Genomic DNA, 21,193 nt, shown 5'->3' on the forward strand with positions numbered 1-21,193 from the left:
ATGCCTAAAATACTGAAGATTCTATATAAACAGTATTCAGAATGTGTGAGACGCGTCTATTATTTCTTTATCAGTTTAATAAGTATTTTACAATTGAAATGGAATGGAAAGAAACCACACTAACAGAGTGGTCAGTGGAGACAGTACTAAAAAGTTCAGTGTGAAGGAACAATGGAATAGGAAAAAGAAGATTTCCATCTCTCAAAAGCATCTTTCGGACGTTTTGACTTCCATAACAATTCTCTACTGGAAATAAAAGGAGATAAGAGTGCAGACCACCAGAAAGTAGCAACTTGACTACAGAGTCACAAGAGCAGGACAAAGGCAGGGCCATAGTGGGTACTTTGTAGTTGGGAGTTCATAGCATGTCCTCTTCCCTTTGTAGGTCAAGAGAAAGTACTACAGCCTTAATGCAATGGTGTGCAACATTTCCACCAGCAGAAGCCAATGATGTGAAGGGAAAGCATGTAAATACTGTACATAAAGTTGCAGTGGCAGACCACAGATAAAATCTGCCATACACAGGTGGAGGGGAGAGGACACCAAACCAATAGCTGGCCACCAATTTGTGGTGTCCACTATGTATTTAGTGTAGTACCTAATTTAACCCTAAACAGCAAATTCAAAATCTTAGAGGAGTTTTGTCTCTAAACACATTAGACATCCCTTCATTTTGTGTATTCGTTCTGCAGTAAAATGTATCACTATCCCGATTTACCTCTTAACATGGGTTTTTAACCACTGAACATTCAATTTTTGTAGATAATGAGTTCACAGACATAAGGCTGCAAAAATAGTATGCTTTACCCCTTTTTTTGGTCTTTTTTAAAGCAATGTATTTTATCTTAGTTGCTGCTCATAACTATTCATTTGACATCAGAATGGAAAAGAATATACATTCAAGTTATTGGTTTTGGATGCTAAATTGAATCAGGTGTCCTTTCCTCTTAAGAAAATTAAGTTGCTTTTGTGCACGACTGTTTTAATGAGAACAGAGCTTGCCGACATTGATAAATGGGAACGACACCAGAGAGAGCATGTATGCAGGACAATATGCGCATGTTACAATCTTACAGCCTATTTTTCACTGACTATCCTGAATGACTACACCATTTCTTAAGGGGCCTATTAATCTCAAATTTAGTTATTACACAACATTTATTTGAACATATATTCTAGAGATGATGACAGTTAATAAAGGAATTTTTTTATGAGCAGTATTTTTACATATTGTTCCAGCTACAACACCCCTCTCCTATATTGATGGAATGTAGTGCTTACACTACAGCTTTAATTTCAGAGAGAGGGAGGAAAGTACATATATTCAGATGCTTTTTAATGCATATGGGGACTCTTAAATAACTGTTAAAATGCATATAAAAATCATATTCCAGAATGGCAAAATAAAAATGCGGTGCTAAGTGCTTAACAAAAAACACGATGTGCATAAAATGGTCCCTTGAAGGGTAAAACAACTTCTGGCTGTTAGTATTTCAATATCATCCTTTTAAAACAGAGTTAAATTTAGCTTCTGTCTTCTGACTAGCATTTGTAGTTAGCTATGTGGAAAATGCATCTCTACATGGTTCTGGCCATAGAGTATCTTACTACCCTCTCTTGAAATGCTTTTCTAAATACATTACAACAGGCAAAGATGCCATCCAGAGACCACTGCACATCTGAAAACACAGAAAGTGCAGGTTTGTTTCTATACCACATCTACACACACCTTGCCTTTGTTACTTTTTATGTGGTAGACTACTTTATTCATTCACATCAGAATAAAAGCAAAAATATTGTGCTAAATTCAACTGCTAGTCCCAATTGGAGTAGGTAAATCCACTTAACACAAGCCCCATCTATTCAGTAGGTCTAGTTCTAATTAGAATTAGAAATCGGATATAACCTGTTGTTAATTTATTTACTTTGTACACTTATATCCCTCATTTTCAAAAGAAAATGCTAAAGCAGTTTACACAGATAGTGGATGAAATCTTGCTACTTAGCGTAGCAAGTCACAATAAAAGTAAGCCCATCAATTTAGTGTAGATTTGGTGAGTCAGTTATACTGTATGTTCCAATAGTTCAACAGGCTTACTCTGGCTGCAACTTACTACACTCAACACCAGGATTTCAGCCAGCTGGTGATACATTTAGTCTCAACATCCCTTGGAGGGGATTTTTTCCTTCTTCCTTAATTACCAGGTGCTTCTATGGTGCCGAAACAGCGAAACTTCAAAGCAGAATAGTAAATTATTCCATTATTTGGTTCAATTCCTAAACTAAGACATCTTCTGTTCATCTTGCTGACAACGTCTTAGATCGTACAAAGATTTGTTTTCTAAAATATGCAAAATAAAAATTGACAATTGAAGCTGAGCTTTAATAAATTTTCAGAAATAAGTTGCAAATATGTAAATAAGATGCAGGCAACCATTTATGTATGAAATCCATGTGTCCTGTGGCATGAAAATTCTACTTAATAATATTTATTTTTGTATAATCATTTTTATCCACTTGCTGAGTCATCCATGCACATATAAAGAGGAAAATATATGAGCAACAGCTATAGTACTAAAAAAATAAACCTGCCTACTTGTCAAAGTGTTATCCTCCTGTCACCCAGAGACAGAGAGTTACATATACATGCAGTGTATGGAGGAGGGAACATTCCCTTCAGGAGCCCAGTTAAATTTTTATGTTGAACACTGTGAAGGGATCAATTGTTCCCTTCCTCCTCTGCTGCAGTTCACTCATCTGCAGTGGTGGCTTATGCCCACTGGGACCAGTAAGGCAAGATGGCTACTGGAAGAAAGATCAAATTCAACATTAGGCGAGATTACCTAATTCTGATTTTGTTCCCTTTTATCATCCTTGAAAAGATAACAGTGCAGCGTCTTAACACTGAACTAAACTGAACAAAACTCTCTTATGTTACTTCACTAGAGTTCTACACTACATTCCTGATTCACCACTGGGAGAAAGGTATGGTCTTTGCTACCCTTTAAGACACCCAGTGGTGGCAGGTACTGCCCCACTTGCTCTACTGGTCCGGCTTCCACCATTTGTCTGTCTGTCTCCCAGTTCCTGGTTGCCTGTGGCTATCAAACTCAGGCTTAAGCATCTTAGCATGCATGTTCCATTCATGGAAGCATGGATTCTACTAGCTGTCAGTTTGTTTCAGGGTCCAATTCAAGGTGCTTGATTAGCCTTGAAGAATTTAAACGGTCACGGTTCTGTTTACTGCTACAAATGCTTACAGAAGCTTTGCTTCAGAGGTCTCTTTCACATGAGGAGAAAGATATATACGAAATCCCCTTCCATGGTTATTCTCTTTCCGATGTATACAGCTGCCTGAGGAAAACAAAGAACAGCATTCCTCACCCTGGTGACCTCCTGCTATGTTGGACAATTCATATTATCCAATCAGCATGAGTGTGCAGATATTGGGAATTGCAATCCAATACATCTGGAAGAGTATATTTTTTTCAACTACATATCCCTGAGTGATCCAACCAACAGGGCCACTATAGGCATGCTGGCTAGGGGATTATGGGATTTATAGTCCAAGAAAGTGAACTGTCCCAAACGCTGCTGGATTGGTGCCGGCTAGGCTAGGGTAAACTTCAAGGAGTGTCCTACATTTAGAAAGGCAACAACAAAAATTCAATAGCACTTTTCATGCATCCTCTGCACTTACCTAAAATGACACCTTTTGTTGAAGAAAACTAGAGGGAAAATGCTATACAGAAGCTATTGTGAAAGCACCAAGAGATGCAAACAAAGAGAACTGTGACGCATAGTGATGACATCTAAGGTCGTCCACATCCTCCAGTGTCTCCAACCTGATCAAAGAATACGACCTTGTGCACAATGAAATTACACGCTATGTGAATAAATGCTTTTATCAAATCAGTCAAGCCTGGACTAACTTGGCAAGGTTTGGCCTGCTGCCAGATGTACCACAGGACTAGCACATCAAGATCTTTACCTGATAATGGCTTGATACTGTTGGTCATGCAATAAAGGTAGTATGGAAATACTGTACTAGAACATCCTTGTTAATGCCACAGAACTGCTATTACAATTCACAAAGAATTGTCTTCAAAAGTAGAAAATATCCAGTTATGGTATGTCACATTTTCTTTTCATTCCGTATTTACACATAATCCCTGTTCAACTGGACAGAAAATATAAAATCTGGATTCTCTCAAAATGTTTTCCTTCTATTACTTCCGGAGAGAAGAAAAATGTACAGACTTCTACCAGATGGATATTTTGGTGGTATATTGTGTATTTATTTAAAATATTTGTATTCTACTCCTTAGAAGCATCTAATACTGACTGATAATTTTGGACCTTCCAATAACTACAAGTTTTCTGAGGAGATTACAAAAAGTGGTGCTCCACTCATGTCTTGCTTAGGAGTTTCCCAGAGGCAACTGACTAGCTACTGTGTAAGCAGAATACAGTACTGGATTAGATGGACCTTTTGATATGACCAGGAATTATTGTACTCAGGCTCCATAAAGACCTTCACAGTGGTGGAATTGTGGCTATGGAATAGTTTTTCTAGGCAGCCATGTCTGGCACCCTCTTTATGGACTGACTCTTCAGTGCTAAGAGAAGGACTTTATATTAACTGAGGCTTTTCAAACAATACCTGGACTCTCACTATTTTTGTATAGTTTCTGTCTACTACGTCTTTTATGGTGTTCCATTAGAAGTAAAGATTTTATGCAGCATTTTATTGTCTCTTGTTCTACTAGTTGATTGTTTAGTATTTTTAACATTTTATTTTGTTTGCCTTGCTCTATGATCCACTCAATATTTGTTTATGGGTACATATATAAATTTAAAACAGAAACAAAAAAAACCCACTCACAGCAAACCAACAAATATTTCATGCCTACAAACTAAAATGTCATAAACATACTCTTTACTCATATTCATTTGCTGAAGTTTTTCCTCAAACTGTAATAAACTCCCCTGATATTTATTATTTCAGTAGCAACAGAAGCCTGTGACTGATCAGTCTAGAAAGTGATTCAACTTAACAAATGTCTTCAGATACAAAGAACAGAAAGTGATTTTGCCTTTTACACCAATAAATACAAGTGAAGACCCAGTTATTTCTGTGTGTAAATACTCATTTGTTGATAGTTTATGATTTGAACAATCATAGTCTCAAATACAAGATAATGGGAATTAAATCTTACTTCTGTAAAACCCTCAAAGCAAAGGGCATTTAGTGCTAAATTATTATTCATAGAAGACCGCTAGTATTTTTCCCTTTCATACCACCAAATAATACAAAAAAATTACTAAGGATTTGATGAATTCTGTTATTTGTGGCATCCCTCAAACCTTTCACAACTTAGGCACATCTTGTAAAACTATTTTCTGTCCTTTCTTATTTCAGCTCCAACCACTTGTTCCAAAAGTCAGCAACTAGAGATCATAACACAGAGATGCAACCTGTTGCTGTATGCCAGCCTTCCTCAAAATATGTTGGATCATTACTCCATCACCTCCAACTAAGGTTGATGGGAGTTACAGGCCAACACCTCAAGATGAGAGAAGGTTATTATATACAGGGATTCTATCACTGATCCAGCACTCGTGTTAGAAGAGGAAATTTTGTATTCTGGAAAAAGGAAGTTTCATTAGAGCTTAATCCCATATTTACCTCCTCCTTTTCCCCAAATTTTGGGGAGGAGGGCAGAGTGATCGAAATTTAATTCATGCTGAAATTGCTGGGTGTATCAACATCAGTTTTCTGGGACAGGACATGCAATATATGTGTTTTTAAACATAATAATAATAATAATAATAATAATAATAATAATAATAATAATAATAATAATAATAATAATAATAATAATAATAATAATAATAATAATAATAATAATAATAATAATAATAATAATAATAATAATAATAATAATAATTCATCTCTTCATTCCAATTCCATCTGGATTTCTTTTCCTCTCCAAAAGTATTGCTGCAGGACAGTGGACTCCATGGGAGCATACTGAACAGTAGAATTTGTCATCTGAATTTATCCTGAAATATTTCAGAAAAGGGTAAGTGGGGAAGCAGATGCATCCCTTGAAAAGCAGTGATTTAAATAAAGAACTTGCTTTTATGTTTCAATTCAAAAAACTGCTTGGCTCTTAGGATTTGGGCTTAAGGTAACCCTAAGAAAAGGTAAGCACAATTTAAATGTGATTAGCCAGGTTGAGCTGGCCATAGAGAGCAGCTCCCAGAATGCCAGCCAATGTGGGGGATTCTGGGAGTTATAGATTTTTTAAAAAAAGAAGTATTTCTGCACTCTGATTTTCCTGACTTCACCCAACTCTCATTCAACAAAACCATTTTCCTTGTTATTTGGAAGAAGCAGCCACCACACTACCAACCTTTAGGTCGCATCACTCAGAATTAGCAAATGCCCTTCTAAAGAGTAGACTGTATTGCAGACTGTGACGACCTCATTTCCGTAAGCTCATACTTATGCAGAACAGTGACTCCTCATTCACAGAATAAATCATAAATTGTACACTATCAAATCAATTCAGACTTATGGTGAGCATTCTCAGGGTTTTCCAGGCAGAAAATAAACAGAAGTGGTTTACCACTCCTTTTGTCTGGAGGCATCTTGGAATTGAGGTTTGGCCAAGACCACACAGGCTGGGAAGCACAGTAGGGAGCTGACGTCCCAAGCTATGGCTCTGCAGCCAAGTATCTCATTCAGAGAGCTATCCAGCCAGCTCTTCATAGACTAGCCAAACATTTTTCTTTGCTCAGTCAGTTTTTCAGTTAACATGACTGTGTCTGGGGCGAAACTGAAGTTCTGCTTCTTATCATTCTCAAATAAACATCAGCTGTCATATGTCAGGCTCCTATCTGGTTCACATCTACTTTAATGAAATGTGTAGCAATCCCAAACAACCAACACTGAAACAGGTGGCAATTGAGCATCACGACTGTATTTGTAATTTCTTCCTTGAGGCTGACATACATTCCAATCTCTTTTCCAAACTGCAAAGGATTTAAGTTGTTCATTCATTCCCAGGTAGGTTGCAACACCTGACAGTAGAGCATTTGACCAAGAATTCAAATCTCCACTGTGCCTTTTGGGAGATGGTCCAGCCAAGATCACCGGAAGCACGTGTGGCTGATAGGGCTACATGTCCTGCCACCTCTGTAACCCTGGGACTCTTGCTCAGTCCCAGAGTGCCCCCAGAAGGTACTATTAAGATTATAAACTATTTCTGATTACTTTATGCCTAAAAAACTTTGGGGAGGGTCACTTTAAATCAAAACAGACTTGTCAGCACAGCAATATTGTTTTATATTGGCAATCTTCCTATAAGACTGGCACACATCCCCATCTCTTTTATCTGAACAGCTAAGGATTTGCCTCGTGACGCAGTGGTTAAACCGCTGTACTGCAGCCAAAACTGTGCTCACGACCTGGGGTTCAAATCCCAGGTAGCCGGTTCAAGGTTGACTCAGCCTTCCTCCCTTCCGAGGTCGGTAAAATGAGTACCCAGCTCGCTGGGGGGGCAATGTGTAGCCTGCATAATTAACTTGTAAACCGCCCAGAGAGTGCTTGAAGCGCTATGGGGCGGTATATAAGCAGCATGCTTTGCTTTGCTTTTAATCTCTGTTAGTGTTGCTTGCTAACTACTTATGTTGAAACATAATGGGTGTATGGCTCAAGACAACAAACATCTACATTATAATGCATCAATGATGAAGCTCATTGCCAGGCTATTTTCAAAAATTTAACTTTTAACATGCACAGGCAGACAGTAAAAGGTTACTCAATAATGAATAAAAGATAGTCCCAAACCCCCAGCTATGAAACTATTGGAAATTTTAATTTATGACTCAGTTTTGTTCACTACCAAAGGCTTATTAGCTTAGTAGGCTAGGAAACAGCTGTCATACCAGAACAAATGGTTTGTCACTTTATGATTTAATAGAAGAGGCCCCTGAACAGCAATGCCTAAGTAACTGCCAACATGTGACTCTCTCCTAGTCAAGCACTTTATATCTCTAAGTGACTTTTCCTCTCTGTCTTTTAAATTACCTTAGAAGGTATTCTCTAACGGACACATAGCAATAACAGTCTCCCAAACAAAGGTTTAATTTAAAGCTAAAAATTTCTAAGATCTTAAGCTGTGATCAAAACACTTATAGGTCTTGTCCCCGGATCCTCCTCAAGACAAATAATATGTAACATGATTAGGGGGCCAGTTTAACCCATGCAGCCCCACCATTCCAAAGAATGTTACTTTCTAAGCTCAGTGAAGAAACAGGGCTGCTTCTAAAAATCTTGTGTTTTGTAATTTGACTCTCTGGGTACACAAATACAATTTTGTCCTGCAGCCAACTGGCTGTCCTGTTATTTCCTGAAGAACTTTAAGCACAAGTGCAAGAATGGAACCACCTTCTATCCTTCTGAGGTCAGTAAATTGAGTACCTAGCTTGGGGGGGGGCATGTATAATTTGCGTAATTAAAATTGTAAACCACCCAGAGAGTTCTTTAAGCACTAAGAGGCGGCATATAAGCAGCATACTTTGCTTTTTGCTTTTAACATTAGGTTTTCAGAGCTGTTCAAGTAACTGAAACTAAGTGAAACTTGCAAACAATGTAATTACAAAGTAACATATCTTCTTAGTGCTACAAATGTAATCTTGCAGCATAATGAATGGTGGCCCAGTTTTAACTTAAAAGGCCAAGTATGCAAATGAAGCCTGAAATACACATAGGTTCTGCTCTTATCACTGGATCTTTCTGATGCATTAGCTATATTTAAAGACTAACAACCAAGAAAAATAGAACAGCTGATAAAAATGGTCCCAATCTATACATATCAAAATGTGGCTTTCTAAGACTATGGAATCTCCATGTTGGAAATATTAAAAAAAATGGGGCCTTGCAGATATGATAGTTGTGTACTGTCAAGCTGATTCGGACTTATGGTGACCGTTTCCAGATGGAGAATACACAGAAGTGGTTTGCCGTTCCCTTCTTCTGGAGGCATCCTGAAACTGTGCAACTTACACATGATTACACAGGTTGGCTTTTCTTCCAGAAGGCACAGTAATCAAACCCCAACCACTGAGCTATCTAGCTAGTTTGCAGATATAACACTGGCTAAAACCCTATTGCCAGTGTGACTCAAATGGCATAAATTTGCTGTTGAACTGTTGCAAACTATGAAGTCAGTGTAGATGTTATTTGTTGTGTATTCAGTTGCATGGCTCAATCTACAATGCCACCAAAGTTGTGCCATTTACATTACACCGGCAGTAAGATTTTGAGTATTATATTTTGTAGAAAATAGGAAATGAAGCACAAGCAGATACCCAAGTTGATCAAATTGTTGTCATCTGTATACTACAGCAACCATTGTGGTATCATTCTATCTAAACAACCAAACAAAGCTTCTTTGGTAAATATGTCATCTGTTTTTTTGCTAACATCAGGAATTGTAATAGTACACATGGACTTTTTTTTTTAAATGGTGGTTTTAAACAACAATATACTCAATAGTCCTGTATTACTCATTTTCTAATAATTTCTGTATCTAGACCTATATGGAAACCCTCCTACTGACTTCTCTTCCTCATTTACATATCTGTGCAAGCCTATTCTTTTTTTCCTCCAAGCCCCTTTGCCCTTTCAATCATGAAGCATATTACTCCACTGTCAGTGCAAAGCAGTTCCTAACAACAGGGAACCCAGCTGGGATAGGAAGAGGGCAGCAGGCTCATGCATTAACATAATAATCCAACTGTGTTCCCATAGGCCCTTAGGGCAGACAGCATATTAGGTAGGCCTCCTGTGCAGACCCAAGTGGAAGCTGCCTTATCACCTGCCTATCAACCTGTGGCAGTTACAGTCAATTCAATAGCACCAGCTCCTGCCAAGCTGTGGTGCCCAATTACCTTGCTACAAAGGAGAGAAACCCATTTTTCTATGTCTATTTAATGTACCTGACGCATTTCCTTATTTATGATTTGAATTTCTGCATAGTTTCCAGAGGGATTGACTTATTGCCTTTTAACTTTTGAAAGTCTCGAGAACATATTGCTACATCAAGCAGAACTAGGTTCTTGAAAACAGATTCTCAGCAAAAAGTAAAGTGTTGCAGAATGGTTTGTTTCCTTGTTCAGTTTTTAATAAATGGGAAGATTTAAATTCAGTTAGCTGAAGAATGATCCAGCATATGCTGTCCAGGGTTATTCTCCCTTGTCTCACTAAACAAAATTCAAGTAATAGCTCTTTTCCGTATTCAAATCCTGTGACTCCTAACCTCTTGATGATGTCTGCAGTCAGATTTCTAAGACTAATAGAGTATATCCTCTTTATACTTCATAAGGCATGAAAATATAAATGGGGGATGGGTGGAACAAAGTTCACAGATATCTGTGCAGATATAGTGTTAATTCAGACATATAAGAAGACGAAAGTAAGAGGTCCCTCCTTCTCCCACTTTGTATCAGGTATAAATTAACATTGAACTGTCTTATACGTTCAAATATTGAAAGTACGTATGAGAAAACATAATCTCTCTTAAAAATCAAGGTATCAAATGGGGTAACAGGTAATGGTGAATGGGAAAGGGGGGGAAAGAGACAAATAAGATGAAAGGCAAAGAGGGGTTACTTACCTGTAACCATGGTTCTTCAAGTGGTCATTCTGTGAATTCACACAACAAAGGGTTAAGTCAGCGCCTGCGCGTGTCCCTCGGAACGTTCTCGAGCTCTGTAAAAGAAACATAGTTAGGAGTATGTGTACTGCGCATGCTCCGCCCGCCCTAGCCTCAGTTCCATTTATCCGCCAGCTAGAATAATTTGGCAATGCTAGCACAGTGACGGATAGTGGGGAGGTCGGGCGGGCTTGTGTGAATTCACAGAATGACCACTTGAAGAACCATGGTTACAGGTAAGTAACCCCTCTTTCTTCAGCGTGGTCTTCTGTGAATGCACACAACAAAGGGTGACTAGCAAGCTTGCTTACCGGAAGGTGGGCCGTCACTGAAGGGCAGATGACAGGACAGCTCTACCGAACCTTGTTTCTCTCTTAGCCCTCGTGTCCAGCCGGTAATGAGAGATAAATGTGGACACTCTGGACCATGTCGCTGTCCTGCATATGTCAGATAAGTCAATCCCCCGAAGGAGTGCTGTTGAAGAAGCCACTGCCCTAGTGGAATGTGCGCGAAGGCCATCAGGAGGAGGTTGCTTCTGAAGCTGATAGGCTAAAGATATTGTAGTGATCAGCCATCGGGATATTGAGGAAGGAGAGGCAGGAAGGCCCTTTTTATGTCCAAAATAACAGAGGAAAAGTCTTGGGGATAAGCGAAATTCCTTAGTGCGGGCAACATAAAAGGATAGCGCCCTTCTGACATCGAGGGTATGGAGCATGCGCTCGGTATCGGTGGTAGGCTGAGAAAATAGTGTAGGAAGTATTAATGGTTGGTTCAAATGAAACTCAGAGACGACCTTGGGAAGAAAGGAAATATCGGTATGCAAAATGACCTTATCCTTGAAAAATTGCAGGAATGGCTGGTCGGCCCTTAATGCAGCCAACTCGCTGGCTCTACGGGCAGATGTGATGGCAACGAGGAAAAGGACCTTAAGAGACAACAGTTTCAGTGAGCAGGTAGCTAGAGGTTCAAAGGGGGGGCGCATCAGCGCGTTGAGAACCATATGCAAGGACCACTGTGGTACTATAGGCTTCACCGGTGGACGGAGGTGTGTAATTCCTCTGAGAAAAGCTTTAACCGTGGGGTGAGAAAAGAATCGAGAGGAAGGAGAGTCTCTGGGTTGGAATGAAACAATGGCCGCTAAGTAGACCTTCAACGTAGAGACTGACAACTTGAAATCAAACAAATAGCGAAGGAACTGCAACGTAGTGGAAAGAGACGCCGGGGAGGCCCGAAGTCCTTTGGATTCCGTAAATTTAAGGAAACTTTTCCATTTATCAGAATACAATTTGGAGGTGGTTGGTTTTCTAGAATTATCTAATATCTCCCTGATCTCGGGGATATCCTCCACGCTGTGAGGTGCAGTGTGTTCAAATCTGGGTGACAGATTTTGCCAGCATCCTGTGTAAGCAAAGTTGGAAAGTTGGGCAGCTTCATAGAGTCTACTGCCATGTCCAGGAGGGTTGGAAACCACGGCTGGCGAGGCCAAAAGGGTGCAACTAGGATTGCCTCCGCTGAATGATGCCGAAGTTGTACCAACGTCCTCTGAATTAGCGGAAAGGGAGGGAACAGGTAAAGTAGACGGTCCCTCCATGAGACCATGAAGGCATCTCCTATTGAATTCTGTCCCTTTCCTGCTCTGGAGGCGTAGAGAGGGCATTTGGCATTCTGTTGGGTGGCAAACAGGTCTATCTCGGGTTTGCCCCATTGGTGGCATAGCCGACGAAAGACGGAGTCGTTTAGCTCCCATTCGTGCATCTGGGTCATGGTCCGGCTCAGTTTGTCCGCAACCACGTTCTCGGTGGTCGAGACGTGGATTGCTCTCAGAAATACATGCTGCTTGTAGCACCATTCCCATAGAGTTACTGTCAGGAACAGTAATGACTGAGAACGCGTGCCCCCCTGTTTGTTTATGTAGTGGAGTGCCGTGGTGTTGTCCGTGACAATTTGGACTCCACGACCGCGTACCAGGGGGAGAAAGGCTTTGAGTGCCTTGAAGACAGCTAGTATCTCTAAATGATTGATATGTAGCGCTCGCTGTCGTGGTGACCAAAGAGCATGGACACGATGTGGGCCACAATGTGCCCCCCAGCCGGTGGGGCTGGCGTCGGTCGTGACTTGGGTAGTAAGACGGAGGGGACGAAAGGGTCGTCCGACCTGTAGGTGCGGTACGTAGCTCCACCATTGAAGTTGCAAGGCTAGCTCCGGTGTGACAAGGAGACGCTTCTTGTGATGGTCGTAAAAGGGATTGAATAGAGACAGGAACCAAGCCTGCAGGGACCTGAGCTTGAGACGAGCATGAGCCAATGCTGGAGTGGTTGATGACATAAGTCCCAGCAGATGTTGAGCAAGTCTGGCTGATACTGTGCGGTTTGGACGAAACTTCGCTATTGCTGTTTGGATCTTGGCAATTCTGTCCATTGGGAGGAAGATTCTTCCCCTGCGGGCATCTATCGTGGCACCGATATAATTCACCACCCTGGAAGGTGTGAGGTGCGACTTCTTGTAGTTCACCCTCAGACCCAGGATGTTGAGGACATGAAGGGTGAACTCTGTGTCCTGTATAGCTTTTTCCCTGGAGGCTGAGACCACTAGCCAGTCGTCTATGTAGGGGAAAACCTGTACTCCGTTGAGTCTGAGGTAGGCCGCTACCGGGGCCATGCATTTCGTAAAAGTACGGGGTGCTGTCGCCAACCCGAACGGGAGGGCAAGGTACTGATAGATAGTGTCCTGAAAAATGAACCGGAGGAATTTGCGATGATCGGGGTGAATCGTGACATGAAAGTAAGCATCTTTTAAATCGATGACTACAAACCAATCGTTTTCTTTTAATAGGTGCACGATGGACTCCAACGTGACCATCCGGAAGCGGCGAGGACGCAGGTAAGTATTTAGTTGTCTGAGGTCGAGGATGGGTCTCATGCCGCCATCTTTTTTGGTGACTGCAAAATATCTTGAATAGAAGCCGTTTGCAATGTCCCTCTTTGGTACCTTTTGAATGGCACCTTTTTGCAGTAAAGAATGAACCTCCTCCTCTAGGACAGGGTCGAATGTAGTATACTCTGCCCGACCTAGAGGAGGATATTCCTTGAACTCTAGACGGTAACCGAAAGAGATGATACTTAGAACCCATGAGTCTGTTGTGATGGTGGACCAGGTTGAGAGAAATGGGTGCAATCTTGTGTCTGGAGCGGGATTTGCCTGAAAAACTTCTGAGTCAAAGATATTGCTTGTGTTTCCTCGTAGGTGGCTTATAAGACTGGCGCCGCTGGGGTGGCGGCTGTGGACGGTAAGTGGACGTGGCAGAAGAAGCGGGGGGTGGTCTTGACTGCGGTTGATTCTTGAACTGTCTGTATTGCGGAACAGGCTGGTTATATTGAGGGGAAGACTTCTTCCACTGGTACCTGCCAAATCTAGATTGGGGTTGAATGTAGTATGATTTGGCAGTCCGCTTAGCCTTGTGGAGTTCCTCAAGATGACTATCTGTCCTTTCACTGAAAAGGCCCGAGCTGTCAAAGGGCAGGCCCTCCACCTTGGCCTTCACATCTTCGAAAATGTTTGCGGCGCGCAACCAAGCGTGTCTGCGAAGAGTGATAGCTGTGACCAGTATCCTTGCTGCTGCCTCAACTGAGTGTCTAGTAGCAATCCTCTGATGCTTTGAGACAGTCTGAGCCTCCTCGTAGATATTAAGGAACGCTTGACGAGCATCGTCAGGTAGCATTTTTAAACCAGCGAGGGTTTTCAGCCATAATTGTTTTTGATAAGCCTCTAGTGCGGTTTGGTGGTTAGCCACACGCAGCATAAAAGAGATTAGAGAGTAGAGCCGTCTGCCAATAAACTCCAACTTCTTGCCCTCCTTGTTAGTGGGGACAACATGGGCCCTGCCAGATGGTCTTGTACAACTTGTCTCCACAATAAGAGAATTGGGAATCGGATGCTTAAGTAGAAACTTCGCATCAGTGCCACTGATCTTATACATGTTTTCTGTGCGCTTCGCTAAGGGTGTAGATGCTGAAGGATGTTCCCATTGTTCTTTAATAATGTCTAGCAAAGCTGGAAGAAAGGCAAGACTAGGAGGTGGGGACCGGTTCTTATTAATGTCCCCGAAAATGAGATCTTCTTCAGCAGGAGCCGGGTCATCTACATGCAGCTTCAAGGTCTTAACAAGGCGAGACATCATTTGTGAATACGATGTAAAATCCTCTGAAGGGGAGGGGTCGTGTGGATCACCTGTGTCCGACCCTACCGTCTCCCCTTCTGGCAAATCATGAGGGTCAGGCTGGGGAGGGGGTTCTGCCTCTGAGCTAGAAGATTGAGAGGAAAAGGAGACATCATCTTCGGACGACGAAACATGCCCTCTCTTGCGCCGTGGTGATGAGACGATTGGCAGCATAGGGGCAGGACGCTGCGGTTGAATAGACGCGCTCGACGTCGAAGGTGGAAGCGGGGCGTCAAGCGAGGGTTGTGGCAGCGACGGAGGTTGTTGGGTATTGCCTTCGGTGCCCCTGCGGTGTCGACGTCGACGCCGCCTGGGCGGAGTAGATGTAGAGGAGGATGAGACGTAGACGTATCTAATTTTACGTCGACGTCGACGGTATTCAGGGGACGTCGAAATCGAAGAAGAAGAAGTAGATGAGCGGTGTCTGTGACGATGTCTACGCCGTCTGTGACGATCGGTAGAAGAGGAAGAGTCATCCGACGTCGATCTATATCGACGTCGGGAACGTCGGTGTCTCCCAGCGCCATCCCTGTGAGGGGATCGATGGCGGTCTCGGGAGCAGTGTCTCGTCTTTCTCACCCGTTTCCTCGGTGGTGAAGGGTGGTGAGAAGACACTGGAGACACAGAGTGAGCCGGAGAAGCCCGCCCGGTGGATACGGGGCTGACAGGGGCAGAACCCAAGCTTGCGGTGGCTCGCACAAGCTGGCTTGGCGTTGGTGATGTAATGCCAAGGGGCAAAATCGGCTCAACTTGTCGAGGGGGAATTGGTGCGAACACCTCAGGCACCGAATCCTTGTCCCTCGAAGAGTCCTCCAGAATGGGAGAGGGGAGGATAGCAGGTACAGAGGACGCCTGAGGAGTCGGGTCCTTGGATTTAGCCGACCCTTTTGATTTTTCTTTCTTTCCAGGTTTTGCAGCGGCGGCTGCCTTAGGAGCGGACTTCTTCTTCGGAGCGGACGATTTTTTAGATGGTTTCTGGACAGGTACGTCCGCCGCTCTAGATGTTGATGACGATGGCACTGACCCATCGGCATGGGTAGCAGAAGAGGAAGCAGGGAGCTCCATAGCGGATGGTGTGGGGGCTGAGAGGGCTGCGTCCCACAAGTGTAATTTTAGCCTCTGTTGTCTAGCCCTTAATGCTGCCTTGGTAAACGCTTGACAATGACGACAATTTTGGGGAGAATGGGATTCCCCTAAACAGAAGAGGCAGGTATCGTGCCCGTCCTGGAACGGGATCTTTCCAGAGCAAACGATACACCTGCTGAAAGGGCCGGAGGGTGGAGGAGGCATAGACACCCTAGGCAAAATGGCCGGTAAAAAGGGCGGGAAAAGGGGTAACGGCCGGGAGCGAGGCGAGAAAGCCGAAAAAATACCAAAACTAAGTCCAGCAGGCTGAGAGAGGGGTCCGTAACAATCCAAGGTCGAGGTCCGAGTTAGCAATCGAGAAAAAACGACGAAAATCAGCGAAATTGGAAGAGCTCGAAGCGAGAAGAACCACTTCGCACGGCGGAGAAATGGAACTGAGGCTAGGGCGGGCGGAGCATGCGCAGTACACATACTCCTAACTATGTTTCTTTTACAGAGCTCGAGAACGTTCCGAGGGACACGCGCAGGCGCTGACTTAACCCTTTGTTGTGTGCATTCACAGAAGACCACGCTGAAGAAGCAAAATTATCCACACACTAGGTCAGAAAAACGCGATCATCATACCGGGCTGGCTGGCAACATCCTCTGAGGTATAGTGGATGGTCATTAGAGACAGAAGGCCTTTCTGAAGGTAACACACATTCAGGTGGTAGAAGGCAGGAAGGTTTGTCTGGTGCATATTTTGTTCTTCTAGAACTAGGCAAAATAATTTTTATTCTCCAATAGTTTCTGTGTGTTTGGTGCTGTCAAGTCAGAACTGATTTGTTGTTGTTGTTGTTTAGTCGTTAATTCGTGTCCGACTCTTCATGACCCCATGGACCAGAGCACCCCAGGCCCTCCTGTCTTTCAGTGCCTCCCAGAGTTTGGTCAAATTCATGTTGGTAGCTTCGATGACACTGTCCAACCATCTCAGCCTCTGTCGTCCCCTTCTCCTCTTGCCTTCACTCTTTCCCAACATCAGGGTCTTTTCCAGGCAGTCTTCTCTTCTCATGAGATGGCCAAAGTATTGGAGCCTCAGCTTCAGGATCTGTCCTTCCAGTGAGCACTCAGGCATGATTTCCTTCAGAACGGATAGGTTTGTTCTCTCTGCAGTCCAGGGGACTCTCAAGAGCCTCCTCCAGCACCACAATTCAAAAGCATCAATTCTTCGCCAGTCAGCCTTCTTTATGGTTCAGCTCTCACTTCCATACATCGCTACTAAAAAAACCATAGCTTTGACTATGCGGACCTTTGTTGGCAATGTGATCCCTCTTTTTTTTAAGATTCTGTCTAGGTTTGTCATCGCTTTCCTCCCAAGAAGCAGGCGCCTTTTAATTTTGTGGCTGCTGTCACCATCTGCTCTGATCATGGAGCCCAAAAAAGTAAAACCTATGGTTGTTGATGTTTCTTCTGACAATCTTAATTCCAGCTTGGGATTCAACCAATCCAGCCTTTTGCATGATGTATTCTGCATCCTTGCTCAATGTTTTCTAGGAGACTGGTGAGATGATTCAGATCCAGAGACTGGAATAGGTATCACCCGCCCTAAAAATGTAGGGCTTGAATGGGCCGAGGCTAGGCTGGAATGAACAACAGCCAGAGATAGGCCAGTACAAGTGGAGGAAGAGCCCGACGGATTACAACTGGATAGCTGTCAGGGTCGCGACTAACCTTTACCTGGCCAAGGTAAAGGCTGCTGCTCGTACATACTTCACTAACTGGATAAGTGAAGCATCCAACCAGCAGGTGGAGTTATTCCATATAGTGCGCGACCTATCCGGAATTGGTCTGAGTGATGGGCCTTCCCCTAGTTTTTCACCGGATCAATTTGCAGCATTTTTTCAATCTAAAGTGAAGGCCATCCGCCGGGATCTCTCTCCTTTTTTAAATACAGTGAGTCGAGCAGAGATGTCCAGCACTCCGTCTTGCCCGGTAATTCTTGATCGCTTTCAGCCTGTGACGGCGGACACTGTGGACAAGGCGCTTGACCGCTGTCGTGCCACCCCCTCCTCCCTTGACCCTTGTCCAGCCTGGCAGATCAAAGCAGCCAGGCCTACAATGACAGAATGGGCCACAGTGATAATTAATGTGTCTTTCCTTGAGGGCAGGCCAAACAAAAGATGATTGAAAAATAAATAAAGAATCTCAATGATCAATTATCTCAACAATAGCACGATCGCTCTAACGTTCCGAAATAGGTCCGATCTAAAAAGGAACTGAGGGGACTTCTGACAGGCGGAGCATGTGCTCCACGGAGGAAAGTCCTATTAATCACATGTCTTTAAGCGCTAGAAACTTCGGAGAGGTCCTGCGCAGGTGCAGAACAACCCAATTGTGTGGATTCACAGAGGCCACAAAGAAGAAAAATTACCTACTCACAGAACACTGAGGATAAATACAGAAAACAGACTACAGCACACAAGTTCTCTTCACCAGAAAAATGGATAGCGTAATACATCTGAAGAAGCCCTCCAGGCTATACAACTTGCTCTAGAGAGGCCTTTATATCCACATGGGATCCCTTCGCAGCCCTATTTTAGCTAGTACAAAGTAGGGAAAGAAGAGCAGGAATGCCTCTTTGATCTTACTCGGAAGATCAGCAGGAAGACTAAAACATTGCAAGGAAACAAGCTTATATTTGAGTCACAAATAACTTTCAGTCACACCTTTTTTTAACATATTGAATGTATTTTTAAAGCTTTCGTCTAATTTATCCTTGCTAAGAAATAGAATTCTTCCCCTTTTACTATCTATATATGATAGAAGGTAAGGCAATCTTCACATGATGAAATGTTATAGAATTCCCTTGCAAATGGAAGCAAAGTTCTTAAGTCCTTTAATACTTAATTGTTCTTAAATACTTAAATAAGTCCTTAAATAAACTTTATTTACACTAGTGTTCAGGGACTAGTGCCTCTTCAAATGTTGCTCCCCTGAAGGGAGATAGTGCTGTCTGATATGATACTGTCAGACATAATAAAGAGCACAATTATGAGTGATCCAGTACTGGGCCACTTCAGATGTTAACTTGGAAGCCAGGGCTTCCTAGTACAGTATATGAAAGAGCGGTTGGCTCCCTCTCCCTCATTTCGCACAGCCACAATCTCACATTACATCCAAACCCAATGAACTGCTTTTTAAACCAAATCAGACCATGAATCCATTGTTCGATTCTGGCTTGTTCCAACAACCATTTCTCCAAGCTTGGACACAAAGAGTATTGTGTTATATGGTACGTCACAGTGGAATTGAAAATTTCCCACTTATTGTGTATATGCAAAACAGGAGGAATAGAAGTGTGAGTATGGAAACTGAGGTTCATACGGCAGAATCAACCACTTCCTGTTTATTGCTGTTGTCATTAAACTTGTGACTATTTCATCATCATCACCATGGCCATCTAAAAATGGTAGCTCATACAGGTTCATCTACAGAGAAAGAAACCATTGTTCTCTATTCTCTTTGAACTGCCCGTTCTCTAGAACATTTAAAGACACTATCTCTGGAGCTTTAGGAAGCGAATTAAAACTTGGCATTTTATCTAGGCCTTTGAAAAACTCACCTCTTTCTTAAAATCTTAATTTTGAGATAATTTTGTGATCACCACATGGTTCACCATCGTGAGTTTTGTAATGCTTGCTAGATTGCGGCTTGTTTGTTTTTTAGGATGGCTTTTTGCTTTTGTAGGTTTATTATTTCAATTTTGTCTTTATGTTATTTTCTTGGAAGCCACCCAGAGTAGTGGCTTGTCCACTAGATAGGTAGGGTAAACGTTTTTTTAAAAAACAAATTATATGTATGGTACACTGTAGCAGCATTACTTGTCATGTTTATATTAAAGAATTGCAGCAAGTTATTTTGTGAGGAAATAAAGCTTGACTCAGCCTTGCCGCAGCTCACACATAGTTTCTTCTCTCTTCACAACCTTACTTATTTGTTCCTATCATCATCATTTCAGTTTCCTGCTATCCCAAATACAGTGGTATCTCGACTTACAAACTTAATCCGTATTGAAACGTCCGTACGTCGAAAAGTTTGTAAATCGAAGCACCATTTCCCATTGAAATGCATGGGAATGGGATTAATCCGTTCCAGTATTTCAAAAAAATACCTAAAATAAAAATAAAAATAAACAGAGCAGGTCCCATGCAGAGACTGCAAAAAAATAATAAAATAAAAAATAAAAAAGCACACACACAAATCCAAAAACAAGACAACACATAACCCCCGTCTAAACCCACCCTCGAAAACCCACCCAGAACAGTTTTTTAAAAAGGACTTAACAGTCTGAAGCCTCCTCAGCCTCCCAGCACTCTGCTGCCTCCACCGTGGCCAAGGGGCGAGCAGCCAAGCATCTGGCCAGTTCAAGCTTCCCGGTGCTGGGTGACCGCCGCCATCAGAGACCTCCTGGGGGGGTCCAATCGTGGCGGCAGGGGAGCAATTTTAAATTTCCCGCCCTTTTCCGCCACTGCGATTGGACCCCCAGGAGCTCTCCGATGGCAGTGGGGAAGCCCTAGAGGACCTCCTGGGGGTCCCCCGCCACCGCAATCGGCACCTTCAGGCTTTCCCAGGGGGTAGACCGGGCCTACCAGGGGAAGCCCTCCCCTAGTAGACCGGGCCTACAAGGGGAGGGCTTCCCCTGGTAGGCCCGGTCAACCCACTGGGAAAGCCTGATAGCACCAATTGCAGTGGTGGGGGACCCCCAGGAGGTCTCCAATGGCAGCAGGGGACCCCGGGCTTCCCCGCCGCCATCAGATACCTCCTAGGGGTCCACCGCCACCACAATCGGTGCCTTTGGAGGTCTCTGGAGACCTCTGAAAATCCGATTGCGTTGGTGGAGGAACCCCAGGAAGTCTTCAATGGCGGTGGGGAAGCCCTGGGAGACCTTCCGGGGTCCCCTGCCACTATCCGAGACCTTCTGGGGGTCTCTTTTCCTAACCTTTGGGGCAAAAGAGCAACCTCTTCGCCACCAACAGTTTGAATGGAACGAAAAAAGGCAGGGGGAATTTGAAATTCCCGCCCTTTTCCCCTGCCTTTTTTTTGTTCGCATGTCGAGGCTCCGCTCACAAGTCGAAGCAACATTTTGTGAATGGAGCCATTTGTAATTTATTTATTTATTTATTTC

At 43.1% G+C, this 21,193-nt stretch overlaps 2 protein-coding genes across 7 annotated transcripts in view; one reads left to right on the plus strand and one right to left on the minus strand.

Annotated features, from left to right (window-relative positions):
* SLC10A7 (solute carrier family 10 member 7) overlaps positions 1–21,193 on the minus strand; it is a 183,361-nt gene that overhangs the window by 131,978 nt on the left and 30,190 nt on the right. The gene's annotated exons all lie outside the window — the stretch shown is intronic.
* Positions 10,914–16,609, plus strand: LOC144589634 (uncharacterized). Its single transcript, XM_078394751.1, has 5 exons — positions 10,914–11,680; positions 13,560–13,607; positions 13,971–14,013; positions 15,852–15,926; positions 16,526–16,609. The coding sequence occupies exons 1-5, from the start codon at positions 11,552–11,554 to the stop codon at positions 16,561–16,563; spliced, it is 333 nt and encodes a 110-aa protein (XP_078250877.1). The 5' UTR covers positions 10,914–11,551; the 3' UTR covers positions 16,564–16,609.

The sequence above is a fragment of the Pogona vitticeps genome, chromosome 5 (genome assembly GCF_051106095.1).
Source record: "Pogona vitticeps strain Pit_001003342236 chromosome 5, PviZW2.1, whole genome shotgun sequence".
Taxonomy (NCBI): domain Eukaryota; kingdom Metazoa; phylum Chordata; class Lepidosauria; order Squamata; family Agamidae; genus Pogona; species Pogona vitticeps.

Coding starts and splice junctions, on each gene's coding strand:
- LOC144589634 (XM_078394751.1), top strand. CDS start 11,552: ATGACCTTATCCTTGAAAAATTGCAGGAATGGCTGGTCGGCCCTTAAT. Junction 11,681..13,559: donor ACAACAGTTTCAGTGAGCAG/GTAGCTAGAGGT, acceptor TTCTTTTAATAG/GTGCACGATGGACTCCAACG. Junction 13,608..13,970: donor CGGAAGCGGCGAGGACGCAG/GTAAGTATTTAG, acceptor GTTTCCTCGTAG/GTGGCTTATAAGACTGGCGC.